The 21198-nt window shown below is 36.0% G+C and overlaps 1 protein-coding gene across 1 annotated transcript in view; it reads right to left on the reverse strand.

Annotated features, from left to right (window-relative positions):
* Positions 1–21198, reverse strand: part of l(3)mbt (lethal (3) malignant brain tumor) — a 194271-nt gene that overhangs the window by 156926 nt on the left and 16147 nt on the right. The window contains exons 4-5 of the mRNA XM_089096530.1: positions 20847–20960; positions 10532–10743 (exon numbers count right to left, since the gene is read on the reverse strand). Of these exons, the coding sequence (XP_088952656.1) occupies positions 10532–10743; positions 20847–20960 (326 nt within the window). The remainder of the gene's footprint in view (positions 1–10531; positions 10744–20846; positions 20961–21198) is intronic.

Genomic DNA, 21198 nt, shown 5'->3' on the forward strand with positions numbered 1-21198 from the left:
GTTTTGCCCAAGGGGGTATTTAATGTTCATATAGAAATTGTAATCGTGTAAACTTCGGAAGGGGCTCATGGGATTGGCAATCAAAATTTCTAGTGCCCTCTTTAAGATTCAGAGTGATCAGAGGGTGGATATCCCCCCCCACACCTCGTATTTTCCTGAAATGTATCTGATAGAAATTTTGAGGTGATTATTTGTTGTCGTAGAAACTTCGAAGAAGGCTCATCCAATTGAAAATTGAAAGGGCTAGTGCCCCCCTTTAATAATTGAAAGGGATTAGAGGGCAAATAACCCCCCTCCTACGCCCACCATTTCCCCAAACACATTCAATCAAAATTTTGAGATAGCGATTTTGTCCACCGTAGTTAAAAGGACCGGAAATTATGTCTTTGAGGATGACAACCCCCCCCCCCACAGCCCTCAGGTTATGAAAGTTATGCCCTGGGGAATATAATTTTTTTTATAGAAAGGGTAATCGTACAAACTTCCAAGGGGCTGATTGGATTGGTAATCAGAATTTCTAGTACCCTTTTGAAGATTCAAAATGATCATAGGGTGAATACCCCCCCCCCTCCCACACACACCTTATATTTTCCTGAAATGCATCTGATAGAAATTTTGAGATGACCATTTTTTGTCGTAGAAACTTCAAAAAACGTTCATTCAATTGGAAACTGAAGGGGCTAGTGCCTCTTTTAATAGTCAAAAGTGATTAGAGGGCAACGAACCCCTCTCCCACGCACACCATTTCCCCAGACACATTTAATCAAAATCTAATGATAGCCATTTTGTTCAGCGCAGTTAAAAGATCTGCAAATTATGTCTTTGAGGATGACAAACCCTCAGCCCTCAGGGCAAGGGTTGTAAGTTATGCCCTGGGGGGCATAATTTTTTTTTCATAGAAAGGGTGGTCGTATAAACTTCGGAGGGGGGCTCGTTTGATTGGGAATCGTAAGTTCTAGTACCCTTTTTAAGATTCAAAGTGATTGTAAAGCGGATATCCCCCCCCCCCCACACACCTCGAATTTTCCTAAAATGCATCTGATAGAAATTTTGAGATGGCCTTTTGTTGTCGTAGAAACTTCAAAGAAGGCTCATTCGTTTGGAAATTGAAGGGACCTTTTTTAATGGTCAAAATTGATTTTAATAGTCAACAAGCTCCCCCCCCCCACGCCCACAAATTCCCAACACATCTAATCAAAATTTTGAGATGGCCATTTTGTTCAGCGTAGTTGAAAGGTCTGGAAATTATGTCTTTGAGGATGAATTGTAAGTTCTGTCCCAAGGGCATATAAGGTTTTCATGGAAATGGTGGTCGTAAAAAACTCCGGAGTGGGCTCATTTGATTGGAAATCAGATGTTCTAGTTACCTTTTAAGAGTCAAGAGTCTGGGGTTAAGGGTTGTAAGTTATGCCCCAGGGACATTTAAGGTTTTTATGGATGGGGTGGTCGTGTGAACTTTAGAAAAGGCTCATTTGATTTGAAACGTATAATTCTAGCTCCTGTTTAAGAGTAAAAAATGACCAAGAGCAACTAGCCTCCCTCCCTGACATCCTCTTTTCCCTAAAAGCATTTGATTGAAATTGTGAGATAGCCATTATGTTACCAATACTCCAAAAATCATATAACAATGTCTTTAGAATGGACATAATCCCCCAGACCCATTGGCAAGGGTTGTAAGTTGTAACCGGGGCACGTAAGATTTTTATGAAACGGGTTGTCGTATAAACTGTGGATCGGATGGAGCTCATTTGATTGGAAGTTGGAAGTTTTAATGCCCTTTTTAAGAGTCAAAAGTAAATGGAGGGCAATCAGCCCCCTCCCCCAAGCCTATCATTCCCCAAAACATAATCGATCGAAATTTTAAGAGACCTATTTTGTTCAGCCTTGTTGAAAGGTCCAGTAATTATATCTTTGGGGATGTCAACCTCCCTACAGTCCTCAGGACAAGGGATGTAAGTTAGGCCATTCGTTCATTGTTTACACCTAGTATATGTTATTGAGAAAGATATACATGTTTGAAATTTAATTTCCAAGAAGACGAAGGGCATTCAGGTGAGCCTTTCAGAGAATGTCGAGGGGAGTGTTGAACTAAATCAATACAAGTTATGTGTATATGGATGGTAAAAAGGGTGCAAAACAGGAATAACTAAGTATATTAATTTGGAAAATTTAGGAAATAATACGGGAGATGATCAATATTTGCATGCCATCAATACTTTTACAATTACCACTACTACTTCTACCACAATACTCCATTTACAGTCTTAGGGGGAAATTTGAACTAAATCCAAAGACGCTATGTGCATGCACATTGTCAAAATAGCGTATCTCAAGAATTGATTTAGGCATTAAGTTGGAACTTTCAGAGATTACTTAAAGGGGATGACCATCATAGGCAGCGCAATCGCGCTGTCTAAGTAAAGAACAATGGTGGCACAATGTATTTTTTTTTTTTTTTGGTTTTTCTAGACCAGGACACTTCGTATCAAAGGAGTTGTCGTATAAAAATGGAAAACGGCTCATTTGATTGGAAACTGGAATGGCTAGTGCCCTTTTTAATTGTCGACAGCGATTAGAGGGCAACTAGCCCCCCACGCCCATCATTTCTCCAATCACATCCAATCAAAATTTTGAGATAGCCATTTTGTTCAGCGTGGTTGATTTCCAGATAGAAAATATATTTTTGAGAAGGACACTCCCCCACAAACCTCAGGGCAAGGGTTTTAAGTTCTGCCATAGGGGCATATAAGAACTATGTCGGCACAATGTACTATTTATTATTTTTTTTTGCTTTAGAGAAGGGCACTTCGTATCAAAAGAGTTGTCGTAAAAACTTCAAAAAGGGCTCATTGAATTGGAAATTGGAGTGGCTTGTGCTCTTTTTAAGAGTCGAAAGTGATTGGAACGCAACTAACACCCCGTCCACACCCACCAATTCCCGAAACACATCCCATCACATTTTTAAGATAGCCATTTTTTTCAGCGTAGTTGATTTCCAGATAGAAATTATGTTTCTGAGGAGGACACCCCCCCCCACAGCCCTCAGGGCAAGTGTTTTAAGTTATACCCTGGGGGCATATAAGGTTTTTATAGAAGGCGTTGTCGCAGAAACTTCAAAAAAGAATCATTCGATTAAAAATTCAAAGGGCTAGTGCCTTTTTAATCGTCGAAAGTGATTGGACGGCAACTAGCCCCCTTCTCACGCCCACATTTCCCCCAAACACATTCAATCAAAATCTTGAGATAGCGATTTTATTCAACGTAGTTTTAATTTCTGGAAATTAGGTCTTTTAGGATGACAACCCCCCCCCCCCCTCCACAGCCCTCAGGGCAAGGGTTGTAAGTTATGACCAGGGGGCATATAAGGTTGTCGTAGAAACTTCAAAAAGGGCTCATTAGATTGGAAATTGAGATGGCTAGTGCCCTCTTTAATACTCGAAAGTGATTGGAATGCAACTAACACCCCTTCCACGCCCACCAATTCCCCGAACTCATCCATTCAAAATTTTTAGATAGCCATTTTGTTCCAACAGTTTAGAGTTCAGGAAATTATACCTTTGAGCAGGACACTCCCCCCACAGTCTTCAGGGCAAGGGTTATAAGTTATACCCTGGGGGCATATAAGTTCTTATTGAAATATTTGTCGTAGAAACAGGAATAGGGCTCATTCGATTTGAAATTCAAAGGGCTAGTACCCTTTTTCATAGTCGAAAGTGATTTGAGGGCAACTAACGCCCCCCTGTCACCCACCTATTCCCCAAACACATCCAATCAAAATTTTAGAAAACCATCTGGTTCAGCGTAGTGGATTCGTAAATAGAAAAATAGTTTTTCAGCATAACACTCCTCCACAACCTTAAGAGTAAAGGTTGTAAACCATGTCCTGGGGGCAAATTAGACTTTTAAAAAAAGCTCAGTCGTAGGGACTTTAAAAAAAGTTCATTTAATTAAATATTCGAAGGGCTAGTGCCCTTTTTAATAGTCGAAAGGGATTTGAGGGCAACTAACCCCCCTCTCACGCCCACTTTTTCCCCAAACACATCCAATCAAAATTTTTAGATGGCCATTTTGTTTCACGCAGTTTAAAGTTCAGAAAATTATACCTTTAAGCAGCACACTCCCACTACAGTCTTCATTGCAAGGGTTATATAAGTTTTGCCCTGGGCCCTGGGGGCATATAAGTTTTTATTGAAATTTTTGTCGTAGAAACCTAAAAAAGAGCTCTTTCGATTGGAAATTCAAAGGGCTAGTAACCTTTTTAATAGTCGAAAGTGATTTGAGGGCAACTAAACCCCCTCTCAAGCCCACCTTTTCCCCAAACACATCCAATCAAAATTTTAGATAGCCGTTTTATTCAACGTAGTTGAAAGTTTTGGAAATTAGGTCTTTAAGGATGAAAGCCCCTCCCCCCATAACCTTCAGGGCAAAGGTTGGAAGTTATGACCTGGGGGCATGTAAGGTTTTTATAGAAAGCGATGTTGTAAAAACATCAAAAAGGGCTCATTCAATTGGATATTGAAAGGGCTAGCTTCCTTTTAATAGTCGAAAGTGATTGAAGGGCAACTAACCCCCCTCTCACGCCCACCATTTCCCCAAACACATCCAATCAAAATTTTGAGATATTCATTTTCTTCAACGTAGTTGAAAATTCTGGAAATTAGGTTTTTTAGAATGATAACCTCCTCAGAGCCCTCAGTGCCAGGGTTGTAAGTTATGACCTGGGGACATATAAGGTTTATATAGAAAGTTTTTGTAAAAATTTCGAAAAGGGCTGATTTGTTTGAAAATTGAAATGGCCCTTTTTAATAGTTGAAAGTGAGTAGAGAACCATTGACCCCCCTCTCAAGCCCAACATTTCCCCAAAAACATTCAATCAAAGTTTAGAGATATCCATTTTGTTCAACGTAGTTGAAAGTTCTGGAAACTATGTATTTAAGGATGAAACCCCTCCCCCCCCCAGAGCCCCCAGGGCAAAGGTTGTAAGCTATGTCCTAGGGGCATATAAGGTTTTTATAGATAGAGTATTCGTAAAAACTTCAAAAGGGAATCATTCAATTGGAAATTGAGAGGGCTAGTGTCCTTTTTAGCAGTCGAAAGTGATTGGAGGGTAATTAACAACCCTCTCACGCGCACCATTCCCCCAAACACATCCAATCAAAATTTTCAGATAGCCATTTTGTTCAACGTAGTAGAAAGTTCTGGAAATTAGGTCTTTGTTGATGAAAACCCTAGCCCTCAGGGAACGGTTGTAAGTTATGTCCTGGGGGTATATAAGGTTTTTATTGAAAGCTTTGTCGTATAAACTTCAAATGAGCTCATTTGAGTGGAAATTGAAAGGGCTAGTGCCTTTTTTAATAGTTGAAAGTGATGGGAGAGCGACAAACGCCCCTCTCACGCCCACCATTTTCCCAAACACATCCAGTCAAAATTTTGAGATAGCCGTTTCGTTTAACGTGGTTGAAAGTTCTGGAAATTATATAGTAAAGATCGTAAAGATCGATGTGGATAATGACCAGGCACTTCAACCAGGGCACTTCGTATCGAATGAGTTGTCATAGGAACTTCGAAAAGGGCTCATTCGACTGAAAATAGAAAGGGCCGATGCTTTTTTTTATAGTCGAAAGTGATTTGAGGGCAACTAATCCCCCTCCCACACCCACCTTCCCATTTGCCTTTATGTTTAAAAACTAAATGTTGCCTTAAGATTAAATCAAAATGCATTGTGTTAATGCTAATTCCCAATAAGGCATTTTAGCAGTATCCAAAGAACGGGTATTATGTTCAAACTTTCGGGGCTACTTCTGCTCTTAAAATTTAACCAAGTCAAAATAGCGTAAGTGTATCCAAGCTATCAAAGAAAGTAAGCAGATATTTTTTTGCGAATGGTATCAAGTTTTCCATTGCAGGTCAACTAGAGGAGGTATGAAACGAAATTAAACACTACTATTCGTGTCCAGATTTTTAAAAGGGTGTATGTTGTTAAAAATTGCTGAAAATGTTTGTCCAGCATACAAATAGCAGGCCAATCTATAAAGTCTTAAAAAACGAAAAGATTTAAAATATTATTTTCTTTTTTCCTGAAAAGACTGTGAATATAAAACGAACAGAAATTAATTAAAAAAACTTTTTCCACAAAATAAGTTTTTCAAAGAAAAGTAAAGAACTCCATTAAACAAAAAATGAGCAAAAATAAACTCAAATAAGCTACCAAGCGTGAAACTACCGCAAATCAGCATCGATAAATAAATGAAACCCAAAACCAACAGAAATTACAATAAATACCCGATTCAAACTTAAAACGAGCAGAAATTAACATAAGTTGGGCCCAAACCCCCTATGCCGTCCCAAAGCCAGAACGTAATTTGCAATTTACTGAAAAAAAATACAAATCAATGTGCATTGTCAGTTTAATATACATATACCGAAATTTAGTAATCAAAATGTCAGTATTATTTCATTTATTAAAGTTATAAAAGAAAAAACATTTATATTTTTTAATATCAATCTCATTTAGCGTGTTAATATCTCACTTAATATCAATTTCATTTAGTGTTTAAAATCCTTGGTATAACAAAATCCGTTATTTGAGATTTTACATTTTACGAACTTCAAACATTTGTCAAGAAAACACTGTCAAACATATGTCAGGCCCTTAAAAAGAATACGTGTCAGCCCTTAAAACGAAGGAAAAAAGCGCTATGTATTTAGCTTTGTCCTTACAAGTTTATTTAGCCGTTAAAAATCAAACTTGATTATATTTCAAAAACCTTTCAAACAGTTCGTGGTAACGAACTGTAAGTAAGGAGCGACCCGGCTCAATAGCAAACGAAACTCTAAAAAACAGAATTTGGTACCAATAGATACATAAAAAAATCAGATTTTTATGCTGATTTCAAACATATAACTTTCATCAAGTTTAGTGTTACCCATCAAAAGCTGCGTGCCTGAGAAAATTTGCCTTATTTTCGAAAAGAGGCGGAACACCCCCTAAAAGTCATAGAACCTTAATGAAAATCGCACCATCAGATTCAGCATATCAGAGAACGCAACAGTAGAGGTTTCAAGCTCCTATCTACAAAAATGGGGAATTTTGTATTTTTTGCCGGAATAAGGATCAGAGATACGTGTTTATTTGTTGTTGTTTTTTTCAGGGGTGATTGTTTCGGCCCAAGGGTCCTAAAATATCACGAGAAGATTCATTCAAACGGAAATTAAAAGTTCTAGTGCCCTTTTTAGGTGACAAAAAAATGAAGGGCTACTAGGCCCCCTTCCACGCTCATTTTTTTCCCCAATGTCACACAATCAAAATTTTGAGATTTTGAGATTCAGAATGATCGAAAAATATAATAACTATGTCTTTGACGATGAATTTAATCCCCCACAGTCCCCAGGGGAAGGGCGCAAATTATGAACTTTGCCCAATGTTTACATATAGTATTGGTTATTTGGAAGTATACAGACATTTCAGGGGGGATTTTTTTCTGGTAGTGGGGGGGCTGGGTCGGGGGTTACGTTGGAGGATCTTTCCATGGAGGAAGTTTTCATGGGGAAAGAGACATTGCTATGAATGGGGCACCAGATTTCCCAGCATTATTTCAAAAAAAGATCAGATATTAAATATAAAAAACAAGTTTTTCAACTGAAAGTAAGGAGCACTTCAAAACTTGAAACGAACAGAAAGTATTACGTATATGATTGGGTTTGCCCCCTAGTCAATACCTCACTCTTTACGCTTAAGGTTTTTTAAGTGTTTTCATAAGAGTTATTTATTCTAATTAACGACCTTTGTGATTAAGAGGTCATTCTTAAAGAATTGGAACAAAATTTGAACTTTAGCGTAAAGAGCGAGGTATTGACTAGAGAGCAAACCCCCTAATATATGTAATAAAAATATACGAATATAGAAGTTCGTTACGTAAGTTAATTCGTAAATTACGTATATATATTACTAATAAAAACGTTCGTAAATAAAATTAAACAACTTTTGACAATGCCAATTAACCAAAAAAATAAAAATAAAATTAATATGCAAATTTCGTTTTAATTATTCATGTACGGTGAGCCAAAATCAAAACCTGTATTAATTCTAAAACGTTCAGAAATTAAATAGAAAAAACAAGTTTTTTTAACTGAAAGTAAGGAGCGACAATAAAACTTAAAACGAACAGAAATTATTCCGTATATGAAAGGGGCTAAAGTTTGACTCTATCTCACAACTTTGTTTTTTAAAACAATAAAAACTTTAGCGTAAAGAGCGAGGCGTTGAGGAGGGGACAGCCTCTTTCATATACGGAATAACTTCTGTTCGTTTTAAGTTTTAATGTCGCTCCTTATTTTCAGTTAAAAAAAAACTTGGTTTTTTTTATTTAATTTAATCTAAATAGCCAGTGGAAACCCAATTTTCACAATAGACACTCCTTTGAATTTTAATTAGTATATCAAATTGACTACTATTTCCAAGAAAAGGGGGAAAAAGATAAACATATTTTAGGAGACCAATACATTAGTAGGGCAATGTTCTTACCTAAGCGCTCTTCCGAAAGAAACGGACGTTTATAATATGCTTATTTTATAATATGTAGAAAAAAATATACTAAGCAGATTTTCTTGGTCATTTGAAATGACATCTAATGCCACCTATTTTTTTGTAAACAAAGATTTGTTGATACCTGTTTCAAGGATTTCCAACATGAGTAAATGTAACAAATATAGCGGCGATATTCATATTAAAAACAAAAATATAGTGGACAAAACATAAATGAAAGTGCAAGCAACAAAGAAAATACTTATAATATAAGTTTTCTGTACTATATATAAAGAATGAATTTGTTATTAGTGTTTCATTTTGAACAGGGCATAGATACTAATGATACTACTATAAGTTCTATTATAATCAAACAGTTCGTTTAAACTGCCATACTGCCTTTCCATACTACATATTATAAATAACAGTCCGAACAGAGAAAATTCCATTTATCACACGGTGAGAAAAAAAAACAATAGAAAAATATAATGGAATTTTTTATTTATTTTTATTTCACTGTCTAATAAAAGGATTTATTCTTATTCGAACCGTTATTTATTGAACTTTAAGTAAGGAGCGACTTTGCGCAATAGTAACCAAAACTCTAAAAAACGGATATTAATATATACAAGAAAAGAATTTATGCTGATTCTAAATATATAAAACTAATTAAGTTTATTGTTACCCATCAAAAGCTGCAAGCCGGAAAAAATTTGTCTAATTTTCGAAAAGAAAAGAAATAACTCAAAGAAGTCAAGAAATCTTAATGAAAATTGCACCATCACATTCAGCGTACCAGAGAATCCTACTGTAGAGGTTTCAAGCTTTCATCTACAAAAAAGTGGAATTTTGCATTTTTTCTTTGCCAGAATAAAGATCACGGATGCGTGTTTATTTTTTTTAGTTTCCCCAGGGTTGATCGTATCGAACCATGGTCCTAGAACACTGGGAAAGGATTCATTTGAACGGGAATTAAATGTTCTAGTGCACTTTTCAAGTGATCCAAGATTGGAGCGGAACTAGCCTTTTCCCACGCCTCTTTTTCCCCGAAGTCGTCCGATCAAAATTTTGAGATAGGCATTTTGTTCAGCATAGTTGAAAGGTCCAATTTTTATGCCTATTCGGATAACATGACCCCCCCCCCCCACAGCCCCTAGGGAAACGGCTTTAAGTTGTGAAATTTTCCAATTGTTCATGTATAGCATTAGTTATTGGAAAGTTTACATACATTCTTAGGGGAGGGGGATTTTCTGAATAGAGAGGGGGGGGGCAAGGAGAATTATCTGTGGGGAGGGAAGTTTCGGGTGTGAATTGTCCCGGGGAAACTTTTCTTTACCGATTCAATTTAACATGTGGAGATGTTCTGGAGGAATTGTCATGGGGAAATTTTCCATTGGGGGGATTTTCCACAGGAGATATTTCTGCGGGAGAGATTCTGCATGAGCGAATTTTCCGCAGGAGCAACATTCCTGCGGAATGTTGGGTACTGCATTACGGGGGGGGGATTTACGGCATGATTTGATAAATGATAAGAAATTAAAATCTTTTTCAAATGAAAGGCAAATTTTTCAGGCGGAATTGTGCACAAATAAACTTTCGCGGTGATTTTCAGCGAAGATGGAATTATCCAGGGGAATCTTTCGGATGGGGGAGGGTTATTTTACGCAGGAGAAACTTTTCCATGAAAGACAGGGTCCGTTTCATTACAATAAGAAGCTTTTTCAAAAGTACTAAATCCTTTACCGTGAAAAGTGAGGTATTGAGGAGGCGGTAATCCCCCTCATAAACGGAATAATTTCTGTTAGTTTTAAGTTTTAAGGTTACTCCTTTCTTTCAGTTGAAAGAACTTTTCTTTTTTTTTATTATACAAAACGATATACATCCACAATGAGAGGCAGACACAGAGTAAATTGAACAGTAAAAACATTGACAGAGTCGAATTATTAAAACTTCTAGAAAAAGATAAAACAAAAAAATTTGCTCTACTTTTGATAGGTTTTGCATTACCTTGAGGCAGCGATCAAAGGAAGAGGGTCGCTGCTCTTCTCTCTAAGTTGAGATTTTGGCAAAATACTTTCATTTAAAACAGCAGAGTTTGGTGACCCACTCCCCTCACTTGATCCAGATTCGACGAAAATATTGTCATCAGCATAATCAGCAATTGCATCACCTTTTTCACTCTCACTTTCATTGATTAAAGATCTTGCATCGGCTATCATCTAAAATAAACAAGTTTAAATGATGCAACCAACTACCGAAATATTTTTGTATAAATATTTTTGCAGTGATGTTTTGGATACGTTTAAGCTGAACTTATTTTGCGGGGAGATATCGTTCAAATCAGAAGATAACTGAGAGAATTTGGAGAAATTGGACAAAAATACCCCTTATTGTATACACAACCTGGATATACTCTATGCATTTCCAGTAGATTACCTAAATACAAAAAAGAGCAAAATTTGATATATCAAAAATAAATTATGAACTATGACATAGTAAAAATAATAATATTAACTATAAACGGGACTAGAGTGAATGTATTATATCTTGAAAATTAACAATTAGCCTTTTTTCCTTCTTCAGTTTTATTTTTATCAATGAGAGATCTCAAATTAGATATATTCTTAAAAAATAAACAAATAAGGTTTACCATGAAATAGTGAAGAGCGACCATCGTTAAAAGTATCAGAATCTTTAAATACCCGAATGTAAAAACAGCAAGTACATCTACTTCTCAAAGAAGACTAAATTGAATCTACTTGTGCTTACCAAATTTAATATACTTCTCATGCTGACTAAACAAAACAAAAAGCTGTTCTTGAGAAGTAAGAGTGAATTTAAAACTAAAACAAGTATAAATTAGTGTGAAAGTAGAAAGAAAACTTAAAAGGAAAAGAAATTACAGATATCATCTTAAAAAACAAATAAATAAACTTTTCCATGAATTAGTCTTGATAAGGACAAAAGCACCTAGCTCTTGTACATACTAGCACTCTTTTCCAATTCACTTTCTGGTGAAAAAAAATACATAATTCACTTTTTGTTTAGATCAAAAGTTGCTCGCTAAATATTTTTGGTGGCGCATCTAGGGCTAGAAGTTTTGATATTTTCCAGAAATTCTCAGAGATTCTTAGAGAATTAATCCAGAAAGCTGTATACACTTATTAAAAAAGGGATTACAATAAAATGGTAAATATTTAATCATTTATATAATTATTCACCGAGAAGTCTAAAACTGCCTTCTGCCTATGCTACAAAATTTAAGATTTTGAACTTCTAACAGAAATGTAATAATTTTGATGGATATTTTTTTGCCTTTTTTTCATCAACAAAAATGCGTTTCGTAAACTAATGACACTAAAGGATACGTCCCAGAAGCCAATTATCACTGATCATTTTTAACTAATTTCATTCTAAAACACCTGATAACTTAGTGGGAAGTAAGAGCTGGTGTCCTAGTTGTGCTCTTTTGGGCACAACATAAACATTATACGGTATTAAAAATCCCTATACTCTCTATTAAAAATTTTTGGGACACATCAGTCAAACACCTTTCGTCATGTCGCCGCCTCTACGCGTGCGCAATGACAAATTTTTAGTGCATTACGATGGGAAAATAGGAAACCTGCTAAAGCTATTGTTGTGACGCTTTGGGAAACTTCCCAAACCGCACGCTGTAATGGGTCCCATTTCTGAACCAAATTTACCACGCTTTATAATATTTATGCCATGCCTTTGGGTGTCTGGACACCGTCTGACTCCTCTTAGGAGGGAGACATCCATTAAATTTTTTCATAAGAATGTATAATGCTATGGCTTGTCATTTTGCGACAAAACTTGATTGAAAGTTAAAAGAAGGGTCCCAGATGTGCATTTTGGGCACTTCATACCTGACAAAGCCTTTGGGGGGAGAGGACTCCTTCATTCTTACGGTCGTGACATCCACCAAAGCAGGTTATCAGATACAAATCGAACTTGCTGAAAAGTAAGAACTCTTGTCCGATTATATATGTGGGCAATATTGGAGGGGGGCCTAAATCTTGCAATTAGGAGATCTCCCTTAACAAATTGCTTCAATAAGATTTCGGGGTTTGAACCCTTTCCAACTTCTGTCGAAGGACAGGGCCCCTAAAATATTGCCATCAAGCCACCTCTTAGAGGAGGTTGTTTGATTTCAATGAAGCTCGCTAGAGGTAGCAGCCAGCGTCCAAGTTGTATCTCCCTGGGGTCCTGGGACAAGGTAAACTCTGCAATGAGTGACTGAGGAGATCCATAAGTTTTTGTCATGACATGTACCAGAAGTGGTTATCAGATCTTAGCCAAATGTCATCAGGAAATAAGATATCCAGATGCTTGTTTTTCTGAGTTTTCAAATCTTTTTTTTGATTTCCAACGAGTAAATAAAAGGTAAAAAAGAGAATTACATCATCCGGTAATTTATAAGATATTGCTGAAAACTTTGGAATATTGAAGCGAGGAGCCTGTCAAGATTATTGGCAGCAACTCCAGGTAGTTCGTGTGGGTGGAAATTAAGATGGTTAAGTCTACTGCGACACAATTTTTTTTTTACCTCGGGATATCAGTTTTTTATCTGCTATGAAACAGTTCTTCTAACCTTATTTTTGAAGTGGGGTTAAGCAGATTTACGAGCTTTTTTCTTCTTTTAAATATCTTCCTAAGTTTATTAGCTTCATCCCTTTAACCATTTCTAAACGGCTTGAATTTATTCCTAATTAGTGTTTTTGTGGGTTGATTGATGAGGGTTTAATACTTGAGCACACATGGAATGTTTTTTCATGGAAAGAAATTAATCATTTGTCGCTTAGTTTTTGCGGAAAATAGTAATCTTTTCGTCAAGATTTTAAATATAGTAAAAATTGAACAAATCTTCGGTATTGAGCCACATACCAAAAGAAGGAAGGCATGAATTGTGGAAAGAACAATAGAAGCTATTGGTGACTGAAAAAGGGTGCTTAAAGTTTGAGGAGAAAGACAAAAGGCGATGAACATGACAGCCCCCCTCCAATGGGGGAAAAGCTGAGGAAGGAGGCTAAAAACTGTTATTTTAGTTAGAATAACGTCAAGAGTGGTGTTTCCTCCAATAGTTTTATTTTAACTATCTGGATAACATTAAGAGACCAGCAAATCGAATTTGTCTTTATTTACATGATCATTTAAAAACAATTCCACCATTTGGGCACTTACAAATAAAAGAAATCAGTACGTGTCTGCAATTGCTGGATGAATCAATATTTTGATAAACTCTTTGATTTGACAAGCAGTCAAAGACAGTTATTGTAATAATATTAAAAGGACGGGTGAGTATTTTCAGCCTAGTACTTAGCCAAAGGATTTAATCATAATTGAATAAAATTAGGGGCTGAAAACGTTGTGGGATAAAGGTTACTCTTAGCAAAAAAACAGGATGCCACCACCTTTTATTCCAAGTGGGTGATCTGGAGGACGGAGTAAACTGAGAATAAGCTGTAAAAATAAAGTGACCCCGGATCATGGGACTCTATTTCTGCAACAGTTCTAACATCTAATTAGTTTAATTCCAATTGCTATTCGGTTAGCTTGTCAAAATTTAAAGTTTCAGCATTAGTAGGCGTACTAAGTATTTAGAAAATTTAAAACGATTTAAAAAGCATAATAGTCAATGAATTTGAACAATTCTTGCAAAAAGTTTCAATTTAGGCCGCTGGGTAAGAAAAACCACAAGAAAGGGAGTATCTTCATCCTTATTACCATGGTAACTAGCACACAGGAACCATGTTAAGGTAGGGTGAAATTACCTAGGGAGTGGGAGGTGGGAGAAGGGACAGAAATTATGCCGACTTGTAATGGTATCATTAAAGGAAGCAGTTCTTTCCTTGTTTCAAATTTAATATTAGATTTGTTCTTTTTTTCCCTCTTTTACGAAACCTTATACAAAGTCTAGTTCCAAGGGACCATTCCCCCCAACTCAAGTAACGATGATGCATCAGGTACAGTGGAATGAGCAGAAGAGGCTGGTTTTTGCATGGGAATTTATAGAGGAAATTGAAACCCAATGAGTCGGTTCAAGCAAAATCAAAGCAATGAAGAGAGGAAAATGCTCCATACAAGTAATCTTGGTCCAGGTGAAAAGCAATTACAATAAAATTAATAAGTTTTTAATTATTGGTTCGATTATACTCAGTGGCAGTTCGGTACTTGTTTATTATATAAAACACAATCCAGAAGTGAAGTTTGGTAACAATAAAATATGATGAAAGTAGAATACATTATTACCAAAATTGTAATATATTTGCACATTAGAAGGAGGGGGGAAAGCATAGCATATATTAAATACATAACCTAAACAAACCTATTTTAACCAAGCCAAACCTATTTAATCTAGTGAAAAAAAAAAAACATGATGAAAATAGAATACATTATTAGCAAAATTGTGAAAACTACAACTATGAAATATGCTCCCAGAACGCAGAAATGTCCTCTACTAGAAATGTAATCTATATGACAGTGGTCAAATATGGCTCTGAAGCATGGACGCTCCGAAAAGCGGATGAAGATTTGCTAGATGTTTTCCAGAGAAATTGCTTAAGGATTGTTCTGAATACCCGGCTGACTGAACATATTTCAAGCAATAGGCTATACGAAAAATGTGGTTCAATAACCGTTCTCAAGGTCTCTAATGAAAGAAAGGTTGAGGTGGTTAGGGCATGTTGTGTGGATGAAGTATAAAAGATTGCCAACGATTGTTCTTTTCGGCCAACCAGCTAGGGCTAAACGGAAAGCAGGTTGTCCCCGTCTAGGGTGGGAAGAGGTCTAAAGAAAGATTTAAAGGAAATGGAACTTCGTGGGCGGGTGGAAAAAGGGAGGCTTTGAATAGATTGGGGTGGAGGAGGAGCGTGCGTAGCTGTGTTGGCCTCAGGCGGCTTGGTGCTGCGATGAGTTGTTAGTAGTAGTAGTAGTAAGTATGAATGTAAATGATGGCGGGATGTAACTAGGTGCCGTTTGTTCCTCCACTTTGCGGAACCCCGCATCCTCTCTACTTTTAGGGTAGAGGCACTCGTTTCTGGGTCGACAAAATTATTTTTGTGGTTTACTTTCAAATGAGTGAAACATGTTCGTTCCAGATCAGTTGTGTTGTAGCCTTTCCAACAATCTGAAATGATTATAGAACATCCATGGTGAGACACTATATTCTATCATTAGTCAAAGCTAACTAACCGGTGTACAGAAGAATCACGTTAATAATTAACTAAAGTAAACTAGATCAAGGAGCATGTTAATAATGAACTTTTCTTTTTCTTCAAGACGGTCAGCCGACGCCAAAGCTCCCAATTTAATAATTCACAAATGACCTCCACAATTTTGCTAATCAAGTAGTCTATTTTTATCATATTTCATTGTGACCAAACCTCATTTCTCGAGTGTGTTTTATATAATAGACAAGTACCGGCAGTTCCGGCCTCTCTTGCGCCAGGGACAAAATCTTGATTAGTGCCCCCTCCCCCCCTATCCCCCCAAAAATTCACAGGCCAAATTTTAGCGAAATAGTATTTATTAAAAAATTTCAATTTATTCATTTATTTTCAATAAATGAATTTATTCGTTTAAAATCAATAACATATTTTTTAATTATTATCATGTTAATTTAGTTATTTTTAATTAATTTTTATTGTTGAATTTATTCTTATTTTATTAATTAATTGATATTTTTTATTATTGATACCTGAATATAATTATTACAATTATTTTTTATTTGTTTTCATTTTATTAATTAATTAATAATATAATAATTACTTTCATTTATTACCTGCACCCCCTACTTGCTTTTAATAAAAATAAAAATTTCAAAAATTACAAAATGATTATAACCGTGGTAGAAAATGAAGTTAGCAGTTGGTTTCGTATTAAATCAGGAGTTAAGCAGGGTTGGGTTCTATTCCCCTTTATAGATCATTTGATGGACTTTCCCTTAAAAAGCACAGGAAAGGCAATGGGAAGACACGGAATCAAATGGGGGAGGAAAAACTCTACTGGACTTAGATTATGCTGATAATTTAAGCATCCTAGATGAAAGTGTGAGCAAAATGAATGAACTTTTAGAGACTTTTCGACTTCAGGGTGCTAGAATAGGTTTGAAAATTAATGTTAAGAAGACTAAGTCGCTACGGCTAGGAATAAGTGAAGATGAAAAGGTGCAGTTGGGTAACGAAAAGATTGATCAGGTGGGCAGCTTCACTTACCTTGGTAGTATTATTAGTAAAAACGGTGAGAGCAGTGAAGATGTTAAAAGTAGAACAGCCAAGGCTCAGGGTGTTTTCTCTAAGTTAAAAAAAAGTTTGGAAGAATAGGAAGGTAAGTCTGCAAACCAAGATTAGAATATTAGAAGTTATAATGATGACAGTGGCCAAACATGGCCCTGAAGCATGGGCGCTCCGAAAAGCGGATGAAGATTCGCTAGATGTTTTCCAGAGAAATTGCCCATGGATTGTTCTGGGTACCAGGCTGACTGACCGTTTTTCAAAAAGTAGGCTTTACGAAAGTGCAGTTCAATCCTGCTTTCTGAGGCTATACTGAGAGAAAGGTTGAGATAGCTTGGGCACGTTCTGCGGATGAAGGATGATAGATAACCAATGATTGTCCTTTTCGGCCAACCGTCAAGGGCTAAACAGAAAGCAGGTCGTCCGCGGTTGGGGTGGAAGGATGTCATAAAGAAAGATTTAAGGGAAACGGGAATTTGCTGGGAGGGTGTAAAGAGGGAGGCTTTGAATAGATTAGGATGGAAGAGGAGCGTGCGCAGCTATTTTGGCATCAGACAGCTTGGTACTGCGGTGAATTGTTAGTAGTAGTAGTTATAACCGTGAGAGTATTTATTTAAAATTTCACATCCCTAGAATTTCTGCACCCAAAGCAAGTGCCCCCTCTGTACACCCCCCCCACCCCAAAAAAAACGCTACTGAAGCACCTTTAAATTGACTGGTTTATAGTTTGCACACCTAGTGGGTTTCAGTTGGATTTTACTATACCAGCTTCTACGAACTAAATGGCTTAAGATTTGGAATATTTTTTAAGTTGCAAAACATAGCCCAAATCTTCAATATGCAACTAAGTAAACAATACTTAAGTGTCTTCTTGATGGAGTTTCACGAAACTGTGTGACATATCTTTATAATAAATATCATTTTCATTTTCATTATCATTTTTATCTCCATCTTCGTTTACCGATGAAGGTAAGGTTGACAATCTAGGTTCAATTGATCACCCGAAGTTTCTTCAGCAAGTTTTAAGATCGTTGGTTGCTGTATCAGGTCTCTTTAATCTTCTTTTCATAATACACTGGCTCTTTAAAGAGAGTTAAGGTCATGGGAACGATCCGGCTACTGAAAATGTTAGCATTATGTTTACCAAAAAAACATATCTGTGGCTTTGGCCTTGAGGGTCTGAAACGTCATCTGTGAATCAGTCATAGCGATAAAAGTCTCAAAATTAAGAAATTGTTCTTCTAAAACGTTAATATAATTCCTTTGATTTCACAGCTAAAAACTTGCAAAAGTAGGGTCAACCCTTCTCTGATTTCCCTTCCACTTATTTACAGCTCCACACTTTTGGGAGGTTGAATACCCTTAAAAATAAATCCCAAGTCATATCAGAATGCTATTCCTGAACGACGGATACTCGCTAAGCCTTCACTGAGCAACCGGAAGCATCAAATTGTTCTAACTTTCAGACGTACAATCTCGATTCTTCTTGTCACTGCTCTCTGTTCTTGTTCAATGCTGCAGTACACCAACTTGACAAACCCTTATACTGCTGGGAAAAAATCGTCCTTTAGCAACATTCTGGAGTTTTCTAGCTGAATGATGCTTGCATGATGATCTAACATCAATTCATGGTTCAAAAGCTTTTCAGTCATTGATGAAGTTATATGAGGCATATCAGAGCTTGAATTCCTTTGCAGTACCGTTCCTGTTGCCAATGATGCTTCTGACTAATTAAATCAATACATTGTTTTTCTTGATATGCAGAGACCCCTGGCTGCAGCAACTACCTAATCTCCCTTCTCAATAAAATTTAAGGGGCATATTTATCTACCAATTAAAATTACAAATTAAAGAGAGAAAAATCGGGTATAACTTAAATAAAACAGTGGAACAAAACAAAAGAAAAAAAAACACTTTAAACAATATAAATCTGAATATTTATCTCAAATAAATATAAATTCTTTCAATTCAAGTAAATTCTTTCAAATAAATATACCATTTTATTTTCGCTAAATCTCATTTACCAATCTAAATTTATAGAGGAGAAATATCTGGTGTACTAGAGACATTCGTTTGTCTTTTCTGTGATTATTCAGATATTTATAGTTTTGCAGAATTTTGGAAATTATTAAGATTTGAGTTTTATATATTGGTTAGTTTTTTGTTTTTTTCTCTTGTGTTCTTTTGTCTTTTTCTTTCGATAATCTAACTTAATTTTTTTTCTTTTTTTCCCAATTGATAAAGGCTCCCGGACTTGCAGTCGAAATATTCAGATTTTTACCATTTAAAGTTCTGTTCTTTGCTGTTTTTTTTTTTTTAAATAGAGTTTGTGAGAAAGAGTCAAACTTTAGCGTAAAGAGCAAGGCGTTGAGGAGGGGACAGCCCCTTTCATATACGGAATAATCTCTGTTCGTTTTAAGTTTTAATGTCGCTCCTTACTTTCAGTTAAAAAACTTGTTTTTTTATTTAATTTCTGAACGTTTTTAAATTAATGCAGGTTTTGGATTTGGCTCACCTTACATGAATAATTAAAACGAAATTTGCATGTTAATTTTACTTTTTTGGCTAAATAGCTTTCTTGAAAGTAGTTTAATTTTATTTACGAATGTTTTTATTAGTAATAAATATACGCAAATCACGAATTAACTTACGCAACGAACTTCTATATTCGTATATTTTTATTATGTATATAAGGGGGTTTGCCCCCTAGTCAACACCTCGCTCTTTACGCTAAAGTTCGAATTTTTTTCCAATCCTTTAAGAATGACCCCTTAATCACAAAGGCCGTTAATTAGAATAAATAGCTCTTATGAAAGTACTCAAAGAAAAATTAGCGTAAAGAGCGAAGTATTGACTAGGGGGCGAACCAAATGATATACGTAATAGTTTCTGTTCGTCTTAAGTTTTGATGTCGAAAAGTTTTGAGTTGAAAAGATTTTCAGTTGAAAACTTGTTTTTGTTATTTAATTACTGATCGTTTTGTTAAATAATGCTGGGAAATTCGGCGCCCCCTTCATAACAATTTCCATTCCCCCTTGAAAACTTCCTCCGTGGAAAGATCCTCCCATGTAACCCCCGACCCCCCCCCCCCAAACTAACAGAAAAAATCCCCCCGAAAACGTCTGTATACTTCCCAATACCTAATACTATATGTAAACATTGGGCAAAGTTCATAACTTGCAGCCTGGGGACTGTGGGGGATTAAGCCATCTCAAAGACATAGTTATTATATTTTTCAACCATTCTGAACAAAATGGATATCTCAAAATTTTGATCAGGTGACTTTGGGAAAAAAACGAGCGCGGGAGGGGGCCTAGTTGCCCTCCATTTTTTTGTCACTTAAAAAGGACACAAGAACTTTTAATTTCCATTCGAATGAGCCCTCCCAAGATATTCTAGGACCACTGGGTCGATACAATCACTCCTGAAAAAAAAAATAAAATAAACACGCATCTGTGATCTTTCTTCTTGGAAAAAATACAAAATTCCACATTTTTGAAGATAGGAGGCTTTAAACCTCTACAGCAGGGTTCTCTGATACGCTGAATCTGATGGTGTAATTTTCATTGAGGTTCTATGACTTTTAGGGGATGTTTCCTCCTTTTTTCGAAAATGATGCAAATTTTCACAGGCGCGTAGCTTTTGATGGGTAATATTAAACTTGATGAAACTTGTATATTTGAAATCAGCATTAAAATCTGATTCTTTTGATGTATCTATTGGTATCAAAATTTAGAGTTTTTTAGAGTTTCGGTTACTATTGCGTCTTACTTACGGTTCGTTACCACAAACTGTTTGATAAAAGTAAAATGAATCCATAACACAAATTTAGCATTGGTAGAGTAAAATTTTTTGGGGGTTTTATTAGCGACTGTGCATCTACAATTAAATCAATATGAACGACAACCTCTGTCTTTAACAGAACAAAAAAGCATTACTTTCAATTTACTTCAAGTTGGTTTTTCCCTTCGAATATTGACTCTGACACGAAACACAGTGCATGTCGCCATTAGGATTAAAAAAGGAATACAAAGCAAAAATAACTCATTCTACTCCTTCAAAATTACCTTTTGGTCTTCTCTAACATGCTGGTAGACGAGTCTTGGTTCACCGTTGGCCCCTTTAATAATAACCTTCCGAAGTGCCATCGAAGCACCCCCAACATTTGTGCTGACAGATTTCTTGAATACAGAAAAAAATGGTTCAGTTATGCAAGTTTCAGGATGCATTTTCATTTTTCAAAACTATCTAGTTTGGATCATTTGATTCTATTTTTTAAGCTTTTTACTCCTTTATTAATGCTATAGTTTTAGTTAATTGATTTGGACTTTATTATCCCATATACAATTGACACAGAACAGTTATCAGGAATGGCCTTATTTCATTCATACTCATTTTTTCAGAATAGTATAAAAGAAA

The sequence above is a fragment of the Artemia sp. Qi Xiang Cuo genome, chromosome 11 (assembly GCF_049724085.1).
Source record: "Artemia sp. Qi Xiang Cuo chromosome 11, ASM4972408v1, whole genome shotgun sequence".
NCBI classification, from domain to species: Eukaryota; Metazoa; Arthropoda; class Branchiopoda; order Anostraca; family Artemiidae; genus Artemia; species Artemia sp. Qi Xiang Cuo.